The sequence below is a fragment of the Sebastes fasciatus genome, chromosome 22, assembly GCF_043250625.1.
Source record: "Sebastes fasciatus isolate fSebFas1 chromosome 22, fSebFas1.pri, whole genome shotgun sequence".
In the NCBI taxonomy this organism is placed as follows: domain Eukaryota; kingdom Metazoa; phylum Chordata; class Actinopteri; order Perciformes; family Sebastidae; genus Sebastes; species Sebastes fasciatus.
Window position 1 is genome coordinate 11,360,597 of NC_133816.1, and position 21,779 is coordinate 11,382,375.

The following is a 21,779-nucleotide window of genomic DNA, read 5'->3' on the forward strand; positions in this document are numbered from 1 at the left end:
TACTTATATCATTAGGATATACTGCTAACTTAGATCTATATCTTCATATAAATTATATTTCTTTACAGATATTTGTGACCGATTCCTTCATTTTCAGCATATCCCCAAGGCGTTCTCAGTTCCTCAAATTTAGCACTCTGGTTGGTGGGGACTTGCCGTTATGTCTGTGTGAAACAAATTTATGAGATCATTCTTATTTCTGGAGCCAAAGTTCACAATTTGATGACATGTCCACACTGTGAGGCAGTTTTAACTCAATATAACCTCTCCAGAAGGGACACCTTCTGTAAAATTCAACTGTTTTTAGTTTTAGAAACTTCTGGGGGAATGATTTCTGAACTGAAAACGAAATGGAAATGATCAAATTAGGCTACTGAGAACAAAGCAAAGGAAGAGGTGAACTATATCTGCTACTGATCCCACAGACATTTATCTGAACAGCACAGAGACATATCAACACCAAAAGTCTAACACCTTGCTAGGGCCCCCTAGAGGCTGCAATATTTATTACACCACCACAAAACTGAAGTGTTGGATGGAGCACACGGAGCAACAGAATACTATTGTAAAGATTATCCCAAGGAAAAGCCCAATCAAATGTATTTATACCCTTAAGTATGAATGATCCCAGCACTTATCAACAGTCTGATCCCAGACTTAGCAACAACACAAGTAACAAGTCAAGGGGAAACTTTGACCAAAGAGTGGCACTACTCATAAGATCATGTCTCACTGTTGAGAAGAGGGTTCTGGTGTTACCTTTACTAGTTCTGATGAGGTTTGGAGTAGTAGGAGGATTTGGCGAAAAGTCTAAAATGTTCAACTTCTTTAAGTTTAGTTGGCAAGAAGCTAAAAATGTATGCAAAAATGCAATGCAATGTATGCATTCCAAAATAAATTCACACGTATATATGTACTGATCAAGTGGCCGCCTCTCTCGCTCATATTCTGGTAGGTAAGTTAGGAAAGGTCGCTTGTTTTGGGCTTTTTTTATGGGGCGAGAGTTGTTTCTTATATATGGGCTTGTTTCTATAGACCTGGTTGCTTAAGCAAGGTCTCGCGCGAGACACAATTGTGTCTCGCGCGAGAGATCTGGCAACACTGCTTGGAACCCAGGAGAGCAGGAAGGATAGGCAGCAGACAGCTTCGATAAGGCTTGTTTACGCATGCCAGATCAGAGTATCCAGCCAGAGAGAGCACAGAGGTGACCCGACAGTCCCATACAGGTGAGTCCTTATTTTGGCAAAGTTAGCTCCATGCTACCGAATATAAAGTTAAACACAGTAGCGCCGAGTAGTCTGTTGAACTACTTCAACAACTAATGACGCAGTATACAGTACTATATGCTTATAAAACTTTATGCAATATTTTACATTATTGTCAATAAATGTATACAGTGCCAAAGAATAAGTCATTTCCCCCATCACAAATATTTCCTGTGCTATATCTAACCACTGTCTAAGTCTGGGTGGGACCTGCAAAGCAAGTTCCTTATAATGGCTTTGACGGCTTTGGGCTTCGAAGCTTCGAAGCTTCAGTGAGAAATACTCAATGTATTCAAAGCTTCGCATAACAAACAGCGATATCCGTTTGAGAATAGCTAATAATAAGGAGGACGGTCTGCAGGACAGATAATAATGCACACAGTGCACTTTCATAGACTAAGCTACTGCAGACTCTTCTGCACTATATTCACTTTTTTAATAGTCGTGTATCAAAGCTGTTACCCTGCACTATATTCACTTTTAACAGTTTTTCTTCATCTCCTTGTATTTTTATATCTGGTAAATTTTTTTGTACTTTGTACTTTGCACTATTAACTTTTTTTACTGCCTTTTTATTAACATGTTTTGCACTATGGAACTGTGATGCTGGAAACTTTAATTTCCCTCGGGATCAATAAAGTTACTATCTATCTATCTATCTATCTATCTATCTATCTATCTATCTATTTTTTTTGGTTGCCACGCCAAGTTGTAAAAAAAACTTCTAGATGGTTTAAGGGTTGGAAATGAACTGTTTTGTCCACCTGCCACTGTGGCTGGTGGATTCCAAATATTACCAGCCACTCAACAGATTATCTTTTTTTTTGGCTGGTGAGTGATCACCAGTCATTTCCAACCCTGGTCTAAATCCTCCTGGAAAAGGGCTGCAGAGCATCTGAACTCAAAATCTAATAAAGGATATTAAGCTTTGACAATGCATAGTCCTAACAAATGCTTAGAGAGTGTGGAGGTCAGTTGGAGCCCCCTAGAGGATTCATCTGGATCTACAGGAGGAAGATAAACCAGCCAAAACGATTTCTACAATCTGTCTATAAAGCATCAGTAAATTAATTGTTTACCAGTAATACCTTAAAGTTTATAAACTCGTTATGCTTTCTACTCCTTTAACTATTACTTTAACTATTACCTATTGGTTAAGAGCCCCAAAGTGCCCTCCCTCCCTCAGGAGGGAGGGCACTCTCAGCTCATTCTCAGCCTGTTAAAGCGGGACGTTGTGTTGACGTCGAGGACAGCTCCACGGACCTCCACAGTCATTTCTCACGTTACATCCGTCCTGATCCACAGTAACCAACCGGAGAACCGCCACACGCTGTGAGCATCTCATCATCATCACCAGACCACCAGCACACAACATGGACTTCTCTATCCGAGCAGCCAACGTGGAGGACTGCAAGGACATCGCGCGGATGATCCTGGTGAGAAGGACACGTGCAGTGTGCATCTGTATAGTCTGTGTAGGAGTCCATATAGTAGCCTATGACTCACGGGCTTACGTCAGTAGATACCTCTCATACACCATGTATAATTAGATAATTGACATATTATTGGATGGGCTGCGGTTTTTATTAGAGTGCGCATGCGCCAGATGTGTATGCAGCCATTTGTTTTAGTGTAAATAAGGTCATGATGTTTTTAAGGAAATATGATATTTCAGAAATAGCAATAAGTGGTGAAAACTGATGTTATTTTGTAATTTTTTTTCCCTCACAGGAGCTGGCTGAATATGAGAAAGTGTTAGACCATGTGAAAGTCACACAGAGAGGTAACTGCATTAACAGCTGTTCTAAAAATAAATACAAAAAATAAATTGACCTTTACATTTATTTGACCTTCATAAAAAACAAAACAAGATGAAATGCAGTCCAGGTCAGACCACATCCCAGTAGTGATAGACAGTACTTCACCTTGGAAAAAGTACAATCTCACCACAAGGTCCATTTAGAAGCTCTTCTGGAGCTTTAGATGATAACTTTTATTTATTTATTATATTGTCCTAATTGTTTGTTATCACTATTATGTAGTCATATTATTTCTTTATATTAATCTTGTCTCCGGGGGGAGGCTTCAGATAAGCCCAGTGGGTTTTTTGCCTCTTCCTGCACTGTATATAATTCATTTATTTAAATTGTTTTGTTATGTTGTATAGTCTTAAATTCTGCAAAATAAATAAACATTAAACAATAAAAAATAAATAAATAAACAATATGGCACGATCTTCCTCAGTTTGTCCAGTTGAAATTTTAGACACTGAAATTTCCATTTTTAAGAGCACTTTTAGGACTTTTCGTCCAAGTTTGCGAGATTATTCTTATAGATGATGAACTAAGAAGAGTATGGGACAAAGGCTGGGCGATATGGCCAAAATCTTCTATCCCGATATAGATCATTTCATATCTCGATAACGATATATATCACAATATAGCATATTTTCTGGTAATTCAATGAATAAATAGTCTATAGGAAATAACCACATGGCTATTTTTATATACTCCTGTGTGAATTAAGTACTTGAGAAATAAAAAGTACTCAGTAATTTCTCATTTTGCAAAATGCCGACTGACTGACTGTTTGGATAATCCTGCAAATAGAGCATTACAGTAGTGTAACCTGCTTGAGATGAACACATGAACCAGTTTCGGAGAGTCAGTTGGAGATATGAATGCTCTAATGCTTGATATATTTTTTAAATGACGCTGTTCTGGTGATTTTGGTAATGTGATTTTCAAAATTGAGATCAGTATCCAAAATAATGCCAAGGTTTCTGACTGTATTTCAGAGACAGCAATGCCAAATTGAATAAATTGTCTGTCTCTGACTTTTACGACCAACTAGTATCTCAGTCTTACTGAGTAAAAATCCAGCAATTAATCATTAATACAGTTTACTACTTAGCTGACAGGACTGAGATCATCAGAAAAAAGTGAAATGTACAACTGTGTGTCATCAGCATATGAATGGTATGATATATTATGTTTCTTTATGATAATACTAAGTGGGAGCATGTACAGATTGTAGCCTCAACATTAGTTTCCAACCACATCTTTGTGAAAAAGACCATGTGATGTGTGACCTTAATTTCAGGAAAAAAATATTGTCTTTGTATTTCATATGCAGACTTGGAGCAGGACGGCTTCTCCAAGAACCCATTCTTCCATGGGATCGTCGCTGAGGTGCCAGAACAGCACAAATCCAAAGAAGGTGAGGGGCGGTGGGGAACTATCAGTAACACGGTTTACTCATTTAGATAGACTAAATCATAAATCTAGTCAACCAAAATTATTGTTTTAAATACTAATATTTTGTCTTGTCCTTAACCCCAAAGACTGCTTAATAGGAGGTCTAGCTCACAAAGATAAATGTGGATTGCAGTAAAGAAGATTTTGTTTGCCTTTTGATGAGTTTGTTATAATGAAATTAAGAGGCGAGACAGTTGTATTACACTTATTACACTACTATTTATTATTTGTAAACACAACATTGACATACAGTCAATTTATAAAGTTGATATGGCAAATTTTTCAGCAAATGGTTGCTTATTATTCAATCATCAAGATTATTCAATACATCCAGCAGATATGGAGCAACATTATCATTCATTTGAAGTCGTGTTTCTGGCCCCCCATTGAATCCAATAGTTTTCTCTCTTTTAGCTCTGTTTTTGGTCTCCACCAACTCCTGAGGGAAATATCTGTCTCTTTAGCAGTTAAAAGCTCCACTATCTTCACTAATTATTAGATAACCTAGCCTGCCTGAGAGCAGAGAGAGTGCACCAGAACAGTAAAGTTGTGGTTTGTAAAACCAAACAATGAGCTGAAAGACACTAGAACGCTCTATAGAGGGGAGAGGGTCGGGTGATAATTCTCTACAGGTTTGTCACTACGAGGGGTCTGTTTCATACCACATGTAGACATCTAGTCAATTATTACTATAAAAATATTGATTAGAGCATCTTTAAGCGAATTTGCTGCATCTAATACTCTTTTAGTGCTATAGAATTTTTAAAATGCTGTTGTGAATCTGGCCTTGAATTACCATAGCTTCAATACACCTCTCTCACCGCAGAAAATCTGACTTAAGTAGAAAAAGCACAGGTGTAAAAAAATAATAATGTATGTATATAAAAATATCTGCTGTGAAAAATGTGGATTCTTTTTACGGTACATATAAAATAATTTTAATTGCTTCTAGTTTGGTATAATTATATATACATATATATATATATATATATATGTAAAAAAAGTGAGCATAAAAAAATAGAGCAATAAAAGCAATAAAAATAATATAAAATATAAAAAAATATTTTTCCTTTTTAAAATATAAATTTTCATTGTAAGTGATATTTAAGAAATGCATTGGAAATTAATTACAAAAACTACATAATTTAAAACAAAATATTAATTTTTTTTAAATACTATATTATTATTATGATTATTAAAAATAATAATTATAATTATAATAATAATAATGTTGTTGTGTTTATTATTAAATAGTTAGTGGATAGCTATGGTAAATTATTTCCATCAACCCTTCTGAATTTCCTTTTCTCAAATTACCCATATTATGAGTTTATAAATGGAGAATTGTGCAGAGCAGCTGCATATTTAACACTTGTTGCAAGCCAGTTTCCAGGTTCATCAGTCTATACTGTATATCTGTTAATCAATGTAACGGCTCGCTGCTGATGTGGCCTCTCTCGTTACACACCGCTTATATAACAAGGCTAACACATGCTTTTCCTCAGAATACAGTAATGAGAACATTAACATACGCTCTGCTGCCCAGCTGGGCCTTTTTCTTCCATGACACAGCCCTTTTTCCATAAAGTCACCACTGTCCACTGGTCTCAGATATCTGACTCCATTCTGAGTGGCTGCCTGAGTATGTGTGTTCGACTTACTACGCCCATGATAATGGAGCACATTCATAGTCAAACAGCTTCTCCACAAATTGCATGACAGGATACAGATAAGCTTGCGGCAGTTATTTCCCTTGTAGTGCAAAGAAAAACAAAGTTGTAGTGCAAAGAAAATTAAACTTGTAACGACTTATACAAACGGGCTATCTCAATAACATAGATGTGAACAAGACTGACCGGTTGACCACGTCAACGCCACAAGTTAAATGAAAACTACATATTTCTTTAAGAGACATCTTCATTCGACACCAAACAAACTTCCTTTAACAGATTACATAAGCGATTTGAAAAAATTCAGATGCGATAAGTGGATTCCGATCTATATTAATTTTTGTTAAAATCCCATCAAACCCCGTTGCTAACTCTACGCACATTTTAGTGTCTTTAAGCTAAAAGACGCAAAAGAAAAAACAGACTTATTTTACCAATATTGTAGACACATCATTAACTTCGTACCCTCCCCCCAATAGATCAACGTTACATCAATAATATAAAAATGATAGCAGCGGTACCCTTCTGTTCTCTTCTGTAATATACTTGATTACTGTAAATCAAATGCTCACTACCAGTTCCTGGTGTATTGATTTCACATTTGTTATTTTTTTTTATTTCAGGCCATACGAAGATCGGATATGCGCTTTACTTTTATTCCTACAGCTCGTGGTCGGGCAGAGCCATTTATATGGAGGACTTGTATGTGATGCCTGAGTTCAGAGGTACAGTGCACTGTCTCAAAAATAAACATTATTACTGTTGTCGAGTAAATATAATTTGTGAAAATGGCCAGGAGAAAATAAGCTGCGGCATAAAAAAAAAACATGTCTGTATGTGCAGGAAAGTAATTTATGGTATCTGTCTTTCAGGGAAGGGCATTGGTAAAGCACTAATGAGCAAGGTAGCTCAGGTGAGTAAAACATCAATCCATAATTGGACTGTGACAGTAAAGACATTGTTTTTTTTTGCAGGATAATGCATAACATCCCTTATGTCAGCACAGCAGTACTCATGTCTGTCTACCTGCTCCCCGTAGCTCGGCCTGGCTGCCGGCTGCACCCAGCTCAACTTCACCGTCCTGGACTGGAACAAAGCATCTCTAGACTTTTACATCAGCCAGGGCAGCTTCGACGTCACGGCTGACATGGGCTACCACTGTATGCGTTGCGAGGGAGAGGCGCTGGAGCACCTGGCCCAACCCTAACCCAACACTGGGCTCATGATGGCATGACCTTTGCAACCATTAGGTCACACAGTGCAGGGATAGAGCACCACTCAGAGGCCCCGTTTCAAAACTTGACAGTGACAATCGTTTAGCTGATTTCTCAAAAAGCAGATTATTAAAATGATTGACTGTTTGTTAAGCTCTGCAGGACGTATTTTTGGTTTTGGTACGGCTAAAAACAAAAAGACACTCCAGACTCTATCTATATCTACGAGGTTTTGGTCTTACTACAGTCTCACGCACACTGATTCAACCTGCCGTGCCTTGTTCCGGTTCGCAAAGGGATTTAGCAAACAGTCAATTGGCTTATGATTTAGTAAGTAAAGGAAGCAGTTTTAAGTATTGGAATGGGGCCGATGCAATACATTTAAATAGTTATAACCAAGGCACTGAAATCTGTGTTTTGTGTTTTTCCTTTGTGATATGTTATGACCCAGAGCACCTTTTGATTGTGGTGTTAAATGGATCAGATAATCGAACCTCTCTTCTTGTGAAAAAATGTAGAATATATGGGCACGAGAAAGGTCTGACAGGAGTGTGCATGTGTGTGTGGAGTTTTTAAAGAAAGTCTTCTTAACACACAATTCATCATCTAGAAATTAAATATTTCTTTTTGCACAAAAAAACCTTATGCACTGCAAAGCCAAGATGTATGTTTCATCATATGTGGGAAAAGAGTTTTTGCCATCTTATCCCTTTAAATTCATTATAAACTATGACAACAGCAACCAAAGAGTCAGTCACCTCTCCCCTCTTCTTCCAGATGAGGAGTGCTGTAAAGCTGCTGGGGAAGCACAATGTTGGCATTTGCACAGTTTTCTTCCTTTTAAGCTATGTAGGCTACTGTATGTGCTAAGTGATGACATTGTGAGGTAAAGGAATGCAGAAAAACAACAAACTCTTTGGACTGGTTTCAAAGACATGAGCCTAGAATCAGACAAAAAAACGAGCCATCTGGTGGAATTTAAAAATAAAAGTCTTGGACTGGGCTCAGTCCGTGTCTTTGAACCTGTCCTGCTAAAATGAAAAGGGGCATGATTCTGGTCTGCACTTCTGTTTCATATCCAGTCTAATTTAAAAAAAAAAAAGAGGTCTTCCTGTATCATTTCCAGCAATGTAATGAAAACAGTCTGAGTTGTGGGTTATATTTAGTTTGTTTTCTGTCACTCTAAACAAGTAAGAACCACTGGCGCTCCTTTTGTAGCGTTTGCAATTTGCATTTCATACTTTGTTTACAAAATAATTTAATTGAGTAGAGAATGCAGTTTGGATTTGTTTCATATTTGGGATATTGGGTTGTAAAATACTCATGTATGCTTGCTTCAATGTGCAAAATCTACACACAAAAGTAAATTTGTATGTGCCGTCGTCAGGCTATTACGGAGTGCTTGCCCCAAGAATCAATATAGACTCCAAAGGAAGAGATAATATAACCTTCATTGTCTGCATCTTCCCATCAGAATGCTATAGATTGTACAACAAAGTTCAACCCCGATTCCTGTCAAATCTTAGCAGTAAATCAGACTTTGAAGAGCAACTTTGAATACAGAAGTGAAGAAAAGATGATTAAATGTGCAGGGTGTGTATGTGATTACTACACAGTGGTTACGTTGTCGGGAAGGGCCTAAATGTGCAGTGTACCATTTCACATGGTAAGATATTTCCAATGTGTTCAATACTGTGTTTTCAAATGCTACGTGCAGTCATTGATGTTTTCTGCCAGTAGAGCCATATGTTTTTTTATGTATCTGATTTTGTCTCTGAAATGGTTGAAAATAAAGATGGTCATAATTGGGTGGAAACCTTGTGAATCCAAAAAGTAAACTGTTCAGGAACATCGTGCGTTTCAGACTTCATCCGCTGAGTTTTTAAAGGTTTTAATGAGATCAAATGAATTCCCTCAACCCACGAAAGGAGCATGACATTCCTCATTTGAAACATGAATCACCAAAAAATGGATTCACAGGTTTTTCACGGAATGTTTGATGCCATGAGAAATCAATTAGCAACACAAAACAATGACAAATATTGTCCAGAAACCCTCACAGGTACTGCATTTAGCATAAAACATATGCTCAAATCATAACATGTCAAACTGCAGCCCAACAGGCAACAACAGCTGTCAGTGTGTCAGTGTGCTGACTTGACTATGACTTGCCCCAAACTGCATGTGATTATCATAAAGTGGGCAAGTCTGTAAAGGGGAGACTCGTTGGTACCCATAGAACCCATTTTCATTCCCATATCTTGAGGTCAGAGGTCAATGGACCCCTTTAAAAATGGCCATGTCAGATTTTCCTCGCCAAAATTTAGCATAAGTTTGGAGCGTTATTTAGCCTCCTTCGAGCTAGTATGCCATGGTTGGTACCAATAGATCCCTTAGGTTTCTAGTTTCATATGATACCAGTATCTTCACTCTAGCTTTAAAGTTGCGTTAATGCGTTAAAGAAATTAGAGGCGTTAAAACAAATTTGTGTTAACATGTTATTATCCCATTAACTTTGACAGCCCTAATTGTAATATGTGCATATATAATATGAGCTTAAAAGGTGCTAAATGCAAGATAGGGGCTGAGCCGGTGGCTCACAGTTAACAGTGGAAACAACGGCAAAAGTGCCTACAGAGTTAAGAGTGTTAACCTTTCGCAGTACTTTCGTGACGACGCCGACTAAAAACCACCGCAACCGGCCCGGATTCACCGGCCCGGAACACACAGGGGGAGAGTGACTTAATTCTCTGCTCAAGTAGACTCCTCTATATATTTACATAGCAAAAAATAGTTTGCTGCTAGATTAATGTCTCTGGATATAGTATAGGTCGTTTTTTAACTGAACTATAATGCATTCTTAAAAAACAACATTTTACTGCTGATCAACTGTCTAAAGTATCATCAGTAACAGTTTCATGCAGTATTTTTTTAATTCTGGGACCTGATCTGCACATGTGAGGCTTGTACATTGTACATGATTGTAAAATCAGTGAATTAGCTTTATTGTTCTTCACTCACATGTTGTTATGGTTTACATTCTGTGCTTGTAGCCAGCTAGAGACAGACATTTTTGGGAAAAGTGTCAACAAGTCTATTATAGCCTTTTTCCTAACAAGTGCCTTTAATTGTATTTAGTGTGACTATTCCTATGTCTGTAACCTACTAAGTCTATTCATCTAGGCAAAAAATAATGTTTATTAAAATGTATGGAAAAAAAACAACCTAAATGCATTAAAACAAATCAGTAAGATAATGTAAAGGAAAGGTGAAAAATAGCTATATAATGTATCTTTAATTGTAAAATACTGTGAAAATAATAAAGTTCAAACTGTATTTTTCATTAACAGTACAAAGCTGTAAATTTCAGCGACAATATAATAATGTTAATTTTACAGTAACATAAAGGCAACCCTGCTGCCATCAGTTCTTTACTGTTATTTTACTGGGAAATTCTTAACAGTGTACAGTGAACGCATCATCCTGCACCGCTCATCACCTATCCACTACCGCCACCGTGTGGTTACAAACGGAACTGTTACACGCGTGACTGGCACATATTTTCAAGGCATGCAAGTTGATGAAAGTGACTGGAGGAGCAGAGGAAGCACCGGTGCGTCCTCGGATGTTTTCTTTTTCTCTTCTTGTGCTTACCTCGTTGGTTTTTACGCACGCTGCTATCACAACACCAGAGCTTGGAGAGGACGCGCGTTAAAGTTCACCTCCAAGTCTGAGTGTGTGTGTGTGTGTGTGTGTGTGTGTGTGAATGTGTGTGTGTGGATTCAATGTGTGCTCAGTTTGTGTGTGTGTGTCTAATAGGGTGACCCCCCACTGCGCTGTTTAAAGGGAAGACAAGAGAGCTGAGTCAACGAATCGTATAAGGAGAAGGATGCAACAAGTTGATGTGCGCCAGTTGCAGTTTTCTTGTATATTTGGAGGCAAGCAGAGGAGGATGGTGGCTTTGATCTGTGTGGAGCAAAGATCGGATGTTTTATTGCGTTAAAAAAAAACTCTCATCTGTCAGTTAAACCGAGAACTAAACTAAGAAAGATAGTTTAAAAAGCAGTCCACTCGTGCGTAATTCCTCGCCAAAAAATGGACATTTGGACAGAAGCAGCGCATTTGGAGGGACTTCTTCATGCTCTGCTGGAATGAAGTTGAAGCGGTGGTGAGTAGCAGCAGCAGTGCAGTTCTCTGCACACCAACATGCATCGGATTCTGCAGAGGAGGCGAGTGCGCAAGCTGCGGGTCTTCTGGGCTTCTCTGGCTCTGGTGGCTCTGTCTCTGGCCGCATGCAGCGCGCTCTTCACGGCGTGGACTTGGCGACAGACGCGGGACCTGTCTCAGTCCTTTAAGATCCTGCAGGACCGAATGGAGCAGGTCTGTATCATACCTTAATATGCATGCAATCGTGAATAATAGTATGCATATTTGCACCACCAAAAACGATAATATTTACAAGCATGCAACTATTCAAGTGTTTGTTATGTAACTTTTTTTTGTGTGTTTGGCTGTGGTTACTGGAATCATCGAGGGGGGTTATGTGGAAAAATGCAATTCCACACTTCACCCCCCTTCTCTCTCTCTCTCTTTCTCTCTCTCTCACTCTCTCTCTCTCCCTCTCCCCCTTTGCACGTACTCTATTCTATTGCACCATTCCTCTGCTTGGCACTTTTATTGCTTACCAATAAGTGCAGTCAGGTTGTGTGGAGTTACTGCTTTATTTCTGTGCTCCCCCCGCCATGTTTAATTACTCTGGTGCCAGTTGTGCTCTGGTTTTATCTCAATTTACTGGAAAGCCTCAGCTATTTGGCCTGCTGTGAGCACTTTGTATACCCTGCAACAGAGGCTTTGAGAAGTGTGGCAAGTGTTAAGCATGCATAGCCCATTTTTCTCATGCATAAATATGTCCCCAAATTTCTGTGCGATCTCATCCTTCTGTGCAGTTTTGAACCTTCTTGCACTTGCAGTAAAAATGTTAAAAGACTCCAGCACGAGGTTGCATCACAAGTTAATTCTCTAAAAAAAAGCAGCCAAAAAGGAGCTGATGATGGAAATTCTTTCTGGTTCGCAGTATTTACAAAACCAGGTTGCACTGGATTTGAGATCAGGAGGACAGGTTGGCTGTGGATCATGTTGACAGACCTACACACACACACACACACACACACACACACACACACACACACACACACACACACACACACACACACGCACACACACAAATACCCCAAAATTGGACACGTGGAGTGTTGATGCTGGAGCCTTTCCCAAGGGGCCCCGTTCTGTCCATTTGACCATTGGCCAACTCCTGATGAGAGCCAGCGAGTGAACGTCTGGAGAGCGGAGAGCAACTCTCTCTCTGCCTCTATTTCCACAGTAGCAGTAAATTTGGACTTTCTCTGAGCCCCTATTCCTCTACGTATAGGCCTCCTCCGGTCATTCAGCGGGCCCCCAGCCAAGGATTTAAAACTCTGCTGGCTTGACAAAATTTCTTTCTGAGTAAAGATGTGAGGAATGCAAAGCACTAAAAACACGCATTAGGTGTCGCAACCAGCCTCTGAGGAAGTGGTAGACCTATTCTAAAGCTAGCATGGCAGCAGGGGCAGGATACTGGAAGAGACGAGCCTGTTTATGTGGCTGGCTGGCTGAGAAGAGGCCGTCTGTGGCTGCGTGGGATATGTGCCAGAAAAAAGTCATAATAAACTTATTGGACGTTTGTTAATAGTGCGTTTTCTCCTCTCTCTTTCAACAGGTTAATACACAGAGGAAGGCCATTGTTCAGCTCATTCTGGAGAAGAGAGAACTGCTGGTGGGGCAGAGAGTGAAGAGAGACGGTATTGCAAATCTTCAAATCTTCCACAGCTGCATTTCTTTCTTTTTTACTTCAACGCCACCAACGTTTAGAAGTTTTGTGCTTTTTAGCCGCCCCGAATCACCACAGACACAATGCTCACCAACTGTGCTCTGTTGTTTTTTTTGGGAAGGACATTTAACACAAAACGCTGGCCAGTCTTGGCCCACATGCCACTTTGGTCAGGTCTAGTGGGCCGCAGGCACAGCCCGCTGCTAAAAGTTGACACAGGAAAAAGTAGGCAGCTGGATTTCAGAAATTACAGGTCTGACCAGAGCGGCCCCGGAGCCCAGAAAACCAGCTGGCGAGGGAGCAAGGCCTTGTTGCATGCTTTTGGGCAATGAAATTGATTTTTTCTTCCCCCCCCCCCCCCCACTCCCTCTTGAGCACACGACTGACACAGCTATGATTTGTTGTGAAAGCGGTGATATTTGATGACCTATCATTGCAGTATTTATAGCCTCTGTTTGCGTCACCGTCACGGGATTGCTTGATTGTTCACTCTTTGTCCGAGAGTGAACCCTCAGACGCTTCTATGCTGGGTTCCAAATTTAACAAAAGGATTCATTTAGTGAGCTGCATGTCCCGCCAAAGTATCTCTATTGATATCCAGCAGATATTCACTTTTTTTCTTTAGTAACTGATATCTGACTTTGTCTTCCAAAACGCATTAAAACGGTGTTCAGAAATTCATGGCTATCGATAGGAATAAAAAACAGCTTTTTCCAGTTTGTGGAAAGTTGACCACCGCGATGCAGCGGCACACTGCTGTTATGTTCTCTCCTGATGACTGACAGCTTAAGTCAGGAAACGCTGGCCAGCCTGAGGGCTTTACGCTCGCCCATAGCAAATCCTAAATCTACAGGGTCACCCACCTGTGAGTTATTTTAGCAGGGGCTTAATATTCCTGTATGATGGTGGCGGGGGGCCATAAAGTATGTATTTCTCAGTTCATATACAGTATTGGAGCTGTATCTGCGTTTGAAATCGCTCCCCTTAGGCCAGATTGCGAAGCTAAAATAAACCTTTAGTGTGTAACAAGAGCAGGCATTCTGCAGCTCTGGCCTTTTAGTGTTGTGTTTTATTTATTGTATTTATCCGAGCAGGGGCCAGAGGCTCATAGCTGTTGCTTCACTCTGTTCTGAATCGACTCTTTTGGGTCACGGAGCAGCCAAAGACCTTTTTGACTCTCCTTTTTCCAGCACTTCATTTCTCTTATTTAGTGTTTTGTCTCTCAGGCTACATTTAATGCTTTCACTTTTCCCCTGTCTATCTCGTCTTTGTCTGCACCCCCTACACACACAGCTCTCCATCCTCCTTCACTCCATCTTTCTCTGTATTTTCTAGATGACTGCGACCAGCTGGCACTAAGATTAGCCCCCACAGGCAAAAAAAAAAAAGAAAAGAAAAGAGGCACACGCTTCTGCCTGAAAATAACAGTTTGAGGAAATATATCGAAGCATGTGACAGGAAATCCTTTGTCCATCTGCTAGCCGCGTTAAAAAAAGGTCGAATCTAAATGGCTGCAAATTAACACACCGTGTTATTAGACAGATACAGATGGGAATGATTGTTTTATCAAAAAACCACAGACGTTATTTTCTCTGCCATTCATATTCTGTCTCTCCTTGCCTTTCCGAAAGGGGGGGCGCTGCGAGGGAGGAATGGAAATGGAAAGAAAGCGGCGTCTCATTTCGAGAGTAAGTGGCTTGGCAGATCCCTTATAGCCGTCTCGTGTAGCATCTGCTGAAGTGGTTTCAATCATATACCCCTATACGATTGCACTCATAAAATCTTAATTGACTTTCCCTTTTCTCTCCTCTTTCAACGTCTCTTTTACTTTCCGACAGTAACCAAAGTCTCCTCTCAGCAAGGTAAGAGTCGTAAAAATGACGGATGGAAGATAATCTGTGAAATTTTTTGTCTGTGAGATGATTCACCTTGGATGTGTGTGTGTGTGTGTGTGTGTGTGTGTGTGTGTGTGTCAGTGGGAGAGGGCGGTGTGATTAAGGGCTGGGAGGAGAGGACGTTGAATATGAGTAAAGCGGTGAGGTACAACAAGGATCAAGGCACCTTCACTGTGGAGAAAGCGGGCGTCTACTTCCTGTTCTGCCAGGTGAGTTTGTGCTGGGAGTTGTAGTTTATTAACAAACAACCACTTTCGTCATCCTAACATTCCCCACATGGCAGAGAGTATCAAAAACTGACGGTACCGAATATGGCATTTAGTCTTTGATCGGACATTCCCCAATTGAAACAAGAATTTTGCAAATTAAAGACCGTGTTTTATGTAGTCAAAGTCCTTGTCCATCTAACAAGTGTCAACACGGATCGGACAAGCCCCCCATTTGTCACACTACAGCTGGGCATACACTGTACGATTTTAACCCGTCTCTTGCCCGAATTTTGAGCCGCACAACTCATTTTGATCGGGGTCTTACACACCAGGGGGGGCGTTTTTTCATGCGATTAATTCACATATAAATATATTTTTTCAAACTGTTGTTTTTTGTCACGAGTACTTTCACAAAAAAACGTGTATATTACACGTCGAAAAAAACAACTTCATTTTTTTTCGGAACAAGGTCAAGGTCAAAGCTTCGTAGTCTGAACCAAAGACGGAAAACTTAAATAAATCCTTTCAATCATGACAAAGGCAGCGCAGACCAAATCCACTCCTTCCATTCTTGCCTTTCACAATAAAAGCCCTGGACATACACCCTGCATAACTGTTTAACAGAGGAAAATTCATTCAGAACATTTCGCTAAAAGGAAACTAAGATAGCTAACACTAGTTTAGGCTGTACCATAATTAACCTCAGACAGACGCTGCTCTGGGTCTCTTTCTGGGTGCTCTCCTGGTAGTTAGTCCTCTTCCTGTGCAAATCTATTTGAACATTTTATTGAAAAAGTGTTGCAACTATCGCAACTTTGCATCGCTGTCGGTATGAATAGTTTTGATGCGTAATATTCAGAGATGAGTATTTCTCATTTTTGTGTTGTTTATTTGTCACGCTACCGGTGTGTAAAGGCCTTAAAATCCAGGCTGTGACAGAAGTGTCTTTTAAAAGTAACACCCAGCTTTAATTTGATTACAAATAATTCCAAAGAAAAAAATAGATAGAGTAAAACGAGTTTGCTTTTAAATTTGGCTTCCTTTCTTCCTGAGGTGAAGTGGTGAAGAAACCCTAGATTCATATTTGCAACTGTGAATCAGCAGAGGCTTGGGACGCAGCGCCACTTCTACGTTTTCTTAACTAATGCGGCTTCATAAAAAACAGCCTTTATTTCGTACGAACATCAGTCTAGTGTACTGGTATGTATCATGTTTTTTGGAGATGTGGATATCAGGTTCATGTAGCCAGACCTCGGTCTTGTCAAGTTGACAGAGGTCTGGAGAATATCTCGCCAAAAAAGAAAGAAAGAGTTACGATAGCGGGGCCATGGAAATGCTGAGGCAGTCTGGTTAGTTTTCATTGGAATAGTTGAGAAGTTCCTCGTGTCTCCTGCTCTTGATAAGATGGTCATCTTCTCTGTCTCCTCAGGTGTTGTTCAATGAGCAGCAGTCTCAGTATGTGAAGCTGGACGTGGTGACCAGCGGCCAGAGGCCTCAGAAGCTGCAGTGCATGGAGGGATACGGGACGACCCCGTCCGCCGGGCCGCACCCTTTCCACTTCCTGAAGCCCTGCCAGGTGTCCGGCCTCCTGCGACTGGACAAAGGCACGGAGCTGCAGGCCATCACGGGCTCGTCCTTCAGACTCCACACGCTGGGCAACCCTTCAGCCTCGCCTCACATCTTCAGCATCTTCAAAGTCAACTGAAGCTTGGAGGCTTTTTTACACAAAGTTAACTTTTTTTTTTTTTGGTATGGACAGCCTCTTCCCGAAGACGTTAATTTTGAAAGACGAACCTGACATTTGTGGAAGTTGTTGTGGAATTTTTCTTCTCTGGACAGCGGTGCTGTTTGGAACGCAAAAACACAGACTTTTGGATTAAAACCAAGACAAGGAAGTGGACGAAATGCCTCGTTGAATGTCTGCCGAGAGAACAGATGTGATGGAAGCTGTTCTATAGATAAAGGGCTTCATATAAAAAGAAAAATACTTGGATCTTAGCCTTCGTATCACGTAATAAATTGTGCTTACACTCTTTTTTTATAAGACTGACAGTAAAGCTGTGCATGCACCATCCACTTTTATATCACCGGTGCCTCAAGAAGCTGAGAGCACGCGTCAGATCGCGACACTATAAACAGCCGACACGAGTTGTCAATGATATTTTATACAATGCAGCGTCTGTGTGTGAATCAAACAATTCTTGTTTATACTGATTTTACAATCTTACAATGCAATGTGCGTCTGAGTGTGAAGTCTTTTCTTTAAATACTTTGTATATACTTCACACATACTTTACTTTTCATTTTAAATAACGTGGATGTGAATTTGTGCGCTTTCATTCAACTGTTATCAGGCCACTAAATAGGCGTGATCAGTCATTATAAGCACCATAGATGTGGGTCAGTAGGGGCCTACTATGCCTACTACGTTGTAAATGATAGAGCAATACTTAATAGCAACACGTTCTAACATATTGTAAAACTGAAACGTTATGTTTTGAACAAACAAAAAGGTTTAGATTAGGCAACAAAAACAGTTAAGTTTAGGGATAAAAGATTGTGTTTTGGCTTAAAATAACTGTTTCAAAAGTGAAAGTGAAACTTAACGCTTGTGAGCACAAAGACAACTACACATTGTTGGTTACACACGGGATGCGAACCCCGGTCTCCAGGGTGAAAGCCTGTGTTTTGTGTACTATACATCGCCCGCCACCCCATATGGAGTTTCACGCTGTCTACATTACAGCGCCTGACTTCCGCTTCTGCTCCTGTAATAATTACTACGGTCGCTTGAGGTCTCTGTCATGTCCTTTTATACCCTCTTTTGGTGATCTACCATGTGAATAGATGATAAAACCTACTCGTAGGTGTCGTAGGCCCCTATTGACCCACATCTATGGGGCTTATAGCGAACAATAACGCCTATTTAATAGCCCGATAACAGTCTAATCCGCTGTCTTTTCCAAGGTGAAATTTGATTGTAAGGTATTTGTATGTACAGTATTATTGGCTTGACTTTTGGACAGTAATTGCAAGTTTTAGTAAGCAAAGCATACAGGTTTAAATATAGCCATGTCTCTCTTTTCTGCCTTTGTTATCCGTTTGATGGCGTAATAACCGTCACTTCCATGCCGTCTTGTAAATCATCAGATAATTGTTAATTTCTTGTTAAGCGTCAGTCATAAAATACTATCGGAAAGGCCTTCATACCATCCAAAGCTATAGTGTAAGTAAAAGTTTTATTAAAAAAAGAACATTGTCTGGGATTTTCTGTCAGGACATATTATAATATTAATATAGTATTAGCTACATGCTCACAATGACAATGTTAACATGCTGATGTTTCGCAGGTATAATGTTTACCTTAGTTAAGCGTGTTAACTTGTTAAACGTTTTCTAATTAGCACTAAACACAAAGTACAGCTGAGGTAGATGGGAATGTTATAGAGTGCTGCAGGAATGCGTCCTAAAACCTGCACTTCCGGTTCCCTCGTCTGGAAGTCAATGGGCTTTTTGAATGGGTTTTTGGTTATATGCCTGAAATACGGTCTGTGGTTAACACAAGCTTATGATTTTAACGTTTTGTTCTACGACATGAAATATGTCAGTAAATATCCCACTTGGGAATTTTGAAGTTTTATTTGATGAAAATCGAAAATCATAAAAGTGAAAGTGATCAAAACGTGTAAGTATCATAAACGTTTGTTTGCCACAGAACTTACTTTCTGCAATAATCCAAGATCCAATGGAAAAATCCAATTGGCTTTTTGTCGTGTGATGCTAACTTCCCGGTTGGCCAACAAAAAATGTGTCATCCCTGCAGCACTCTATTGTTTTTTCAGATATTTGGCCATTAACCAAAGGTATTGGAGAAATAAAAATATATTTTGTATGTTTTTTGCCCTTAATTGACTCAAATTGAATTAGTTTCTCAAAGTCAGAAGTGAAAAATTGGACCTGACCAACGCACAGCTCTGAAATAACATGGAGAAGATCCAACCTGCACTATTTATCTGGGTTATAAAAACACCTTGATAACCTTGAACTAGAAAGTTCTGGTTTGTGATTTAGGAAGATTGACAGTTTAAAATCCAAATCACATTAAACGTCTGTTTTTTGTTCTCAAAGGTTTCTCAGTCACGTTGTAAGACTGTCACTTTATCTCTTTTAGAAATGAAACTCCTTCCATTCTCTCATATGCTGCTGCTTTCTGTAATATTCCCTGCTACAATACAAACAGTGTGTATTTCTAGCAGTGGGTTTCAGCACTCCCACTCTTGTTTATAAGTAGTTTTTGTGGACGGACCGCATTGGTTTCTCCTCAGCACTTTACTGCAGCGAACGTAGTGTTTTTAATTGGAGCCAAACATTTATGTTTTCAAATGGAAAAATGTTAGATTTTGAAGTGTAGACGTTGTATCCTGTTTGATTTCCTCATCGTTTTCCTCTTCCCTTTTGTGTCTCGCTCGTCAACCCACCACACACCCCCGAGCACCTCATATTTCCCTGTCAGCACCGATCAGACCGCACACACACACACACACACACTGAATCCCCTGAGCGTCCTTTGTGCACACACACACACACAGCAGCGGCCATCTAAATTTTCACTTCCTGAATCTGAACCTGAACCACATAGCTGAAGGTCTTTGAGGAAAAACATGCCTTGTCCCTCCACACACACACACACACACACACACACACACACAGTCTTACACACTTCCCTGCCCCGATTCCTATTTTTCGAAATGTCAAAGTTTATTACCACCTCGGAAATTCTTGTGAAGTCTTGTGAAGAAGTTCTGTGTAAAATGATGATGTATGCAATGCCTTGACGTTCGTTTTTTGTTTTTTTCATTTCTTCTCAACTCACTCATCATAACTGTTGAATAAACTTTTTTTGTTGTTCTTTTGGAAAAGTTCCTTCAAATTAGTATCAGGAAAAAGCCTAAAAAACTGCTTGTGTACCTCCAAAAATGGGTGAATAGAAAATGTAAAGTAGTGAGTTGTCAAAAGAAAAATATAAATATAGTTATTATTATTATTAGTAGTAGTAGTAGTACCTGCAATCAAACTACCTGCAATCAGTTCTTCTTCACTGCTCTAAAACAGTAGTTGCCAGTTGCAGTCATGATACATCCAGGGTGACAGCACAGTGAAGGCTACTGTTTTGTTCTGGTTAAACAAGTAGATTTTGTTTTTAGCTCTGAGAGGAGCTCATCAGGATAAAGGCGGACATGAAACACTTTCTAACAATGGCATTGGATCAGTGCATAGACTGGTGTACTCGCCGATACCTGATACCAAATTTTGGGCAGTATCGGACGCATTTCCGATACTGGTATTAGAATCCTAACAACTCTAGTCAAAATTTCATAAAATGGAATAAATTGGATGGGATATACAATACATTTATAGCTGATTTGAAGATAATCAATATTTTGTATCTACAAATGGTCAAATAATAATGTGTAATGTGAAAGTTGCTCCGCTTGTAATGACGAACCTACGGATAATTATCACTCTGCAGTTCCCCTCGGCTCTACGGAGCATTTTAGCCTCTTTAAGCTGTTAAACTGTCTTGGTTTTACGGCCCACAACGTTACTGTTTTTGATGTGCCGTAAACTTGCATTCTTTCTAATAGCCAGCAGGGGGCGACTCCTCTGGTTGCAAAAAGAAGTCTGATTGTATAGAAGTCAATGAGAAAATGAGCCTACTACTCACTTGATTTATTACCTCAGTAAACATTGTAAACATGAGTTGATGGTCTCAATCGCTAGTTTCAAGTCTTCTTCAAAACAGCATGATGTTCATTTAGTAAATCTTATTCTGCATTCGGTTGTACTTAGCTGCACCCTCTCATGTCTCACGTGTGGTTGCAAAAAACCAAGATGGCAACGGCCAAAATGCCGAACTCGAGGCTTCAAAACCGTAATCCACAAACCAATGGGTGACGTCACGGTGACTATGTCTGCTTCTTATATACATCATCGGCATCGTTTCCAGCTGTGATAATCCTACCTTACACTACCTGCCCAGCACCAAATGACAGACCAACAACATTAGCAATTAGCTGGTGAACATAATGGAGCACTTAGCAGCTAAAGAGCCAGATAATTCCCTCAGGAGTTGGTGGAGACCAAAAACGGAGCTAAAAAGGTGAGAATATTGCACTTATAGTCATCAAATGGACACAAACATCAATCCTAATGAATGCTAATGTTGCTTCATATCAGAACATGAACTAATGATCGTTATATTTATCATTATGCTCGATTTATTGAGATATAGGAATTCAATAATATGACCCAGCCCTCCTATAAAGTAATGTCATGATTGTATTCTCTTAAGTCTGCCAGTTTAATGTCCATTTGTTGCAATAATATATAAATAATGTTAATG

General features: G+C 39.7%; 2 protein-coding genes across 2 annotated transcripts; both read left to right on the forward strand.

The window, feature by feature from the left end:
• The first annotated feature begins 1,087 nt into the window (after positions 1 to 1,087).
• On the forward strand, positions 1,088 to 9,222 carry LOC141760510 (thialysine N-epsilon-acetyltransferase-like). Its single transcript, XM_074623366.1, has 7 exons — positions 1,088 to 1,226; positions 2,571 to 2,701; positions 2,997 to 3,048; positions 4,401 to 4,484; positions 6,816 to 6,917; positions 7,065 to 7,105; positions 7,232 to 9,222. The coding sequence occupies exons 2-7, from the start codon at positions 2,639 to 2,641 to the stop codon at positions 7,397 to 7,399; spliced, it is 510 nt and encodes a 169-aa protein (XP_074479467.1). The 5' UTR covers positions 1,088 to 1,226; positions 2,571 to 2,638; the 3' UTR covers positions 7,400 to 9,222.
• Positions 9,223 to 10,973: 1,751 nt separating this feature from the next.
• tnfsf12 (TNF superfamily member 12) lies at positions 10,974 to 20,284 on the forward strand. Its single transcript, XM_074623342.1, has 6 exons — positions 10,974 to 11,786; positions 13,162 to 13,243; positions 14,904 to 14,960; positions 15,111 to 15,134; positions 15,249 to 15,376; positions 16,806 to 20,284. Exons 1-6 carry the CDS (start codon positions 11,613 to 11,615, stop codon positions 17,079 to 17,081), a joined length of 741 nt encoding a protein of 246 aa, XP_074479443.1. The 5' UTR covers positions 10,974 to 11,612; the 3' UTR covers positions 17,082 to 20,284.
• Positions 20,285 to 21,779: the final 1,495 nt, after the last annotated feature.

Bases quoted from the DNA above. Each gene is read 5' to 3' on its own strand.
- tnfsf12 (XM_074623342.1), top strand. From the start codon at position 11,613: ATGCATCGGATTCTGCAGAGGAGGCGAGTGCGCAAGCTGCGGGTCTTC. The intron at 11,787-13,161 runs GTCTGTATCATA...CTCTTTCAACAG, and splicing joins TGCAGGACCGAATGGAGCAG to GTTAATACACAGAGGAAGGC. The intron at 15,377-16,805 runs GTGAGTTTGTGC...CTGTCTCCTCAG, and splicing joins TCTACTTCCTGTTCTGCCAG to GTGTTGTTCAATGAGCAGCA.
- LOC141760510 (XM_074623366.1), top strand. From the start codon at position 2,639: ATGGACTTCTCTATCCGAGCAGCCAACGTGGAGGACTGCAAGGACATC. The intron at 3,049-4,400 runs GTAACTGCATTA...TTTCATATGCAG, and splicing joins TGTGAAAGTCACACAGAGAG to ACTTGGAGCAGGACGGCTTC. The intron at 4,485-6,815 runs GTGAGGGGCGGT...TTTTTATTTCAG, and splicing joins ACAGCACAAATCCAAAGAAG to GCCATACGAAGATCGGATAT.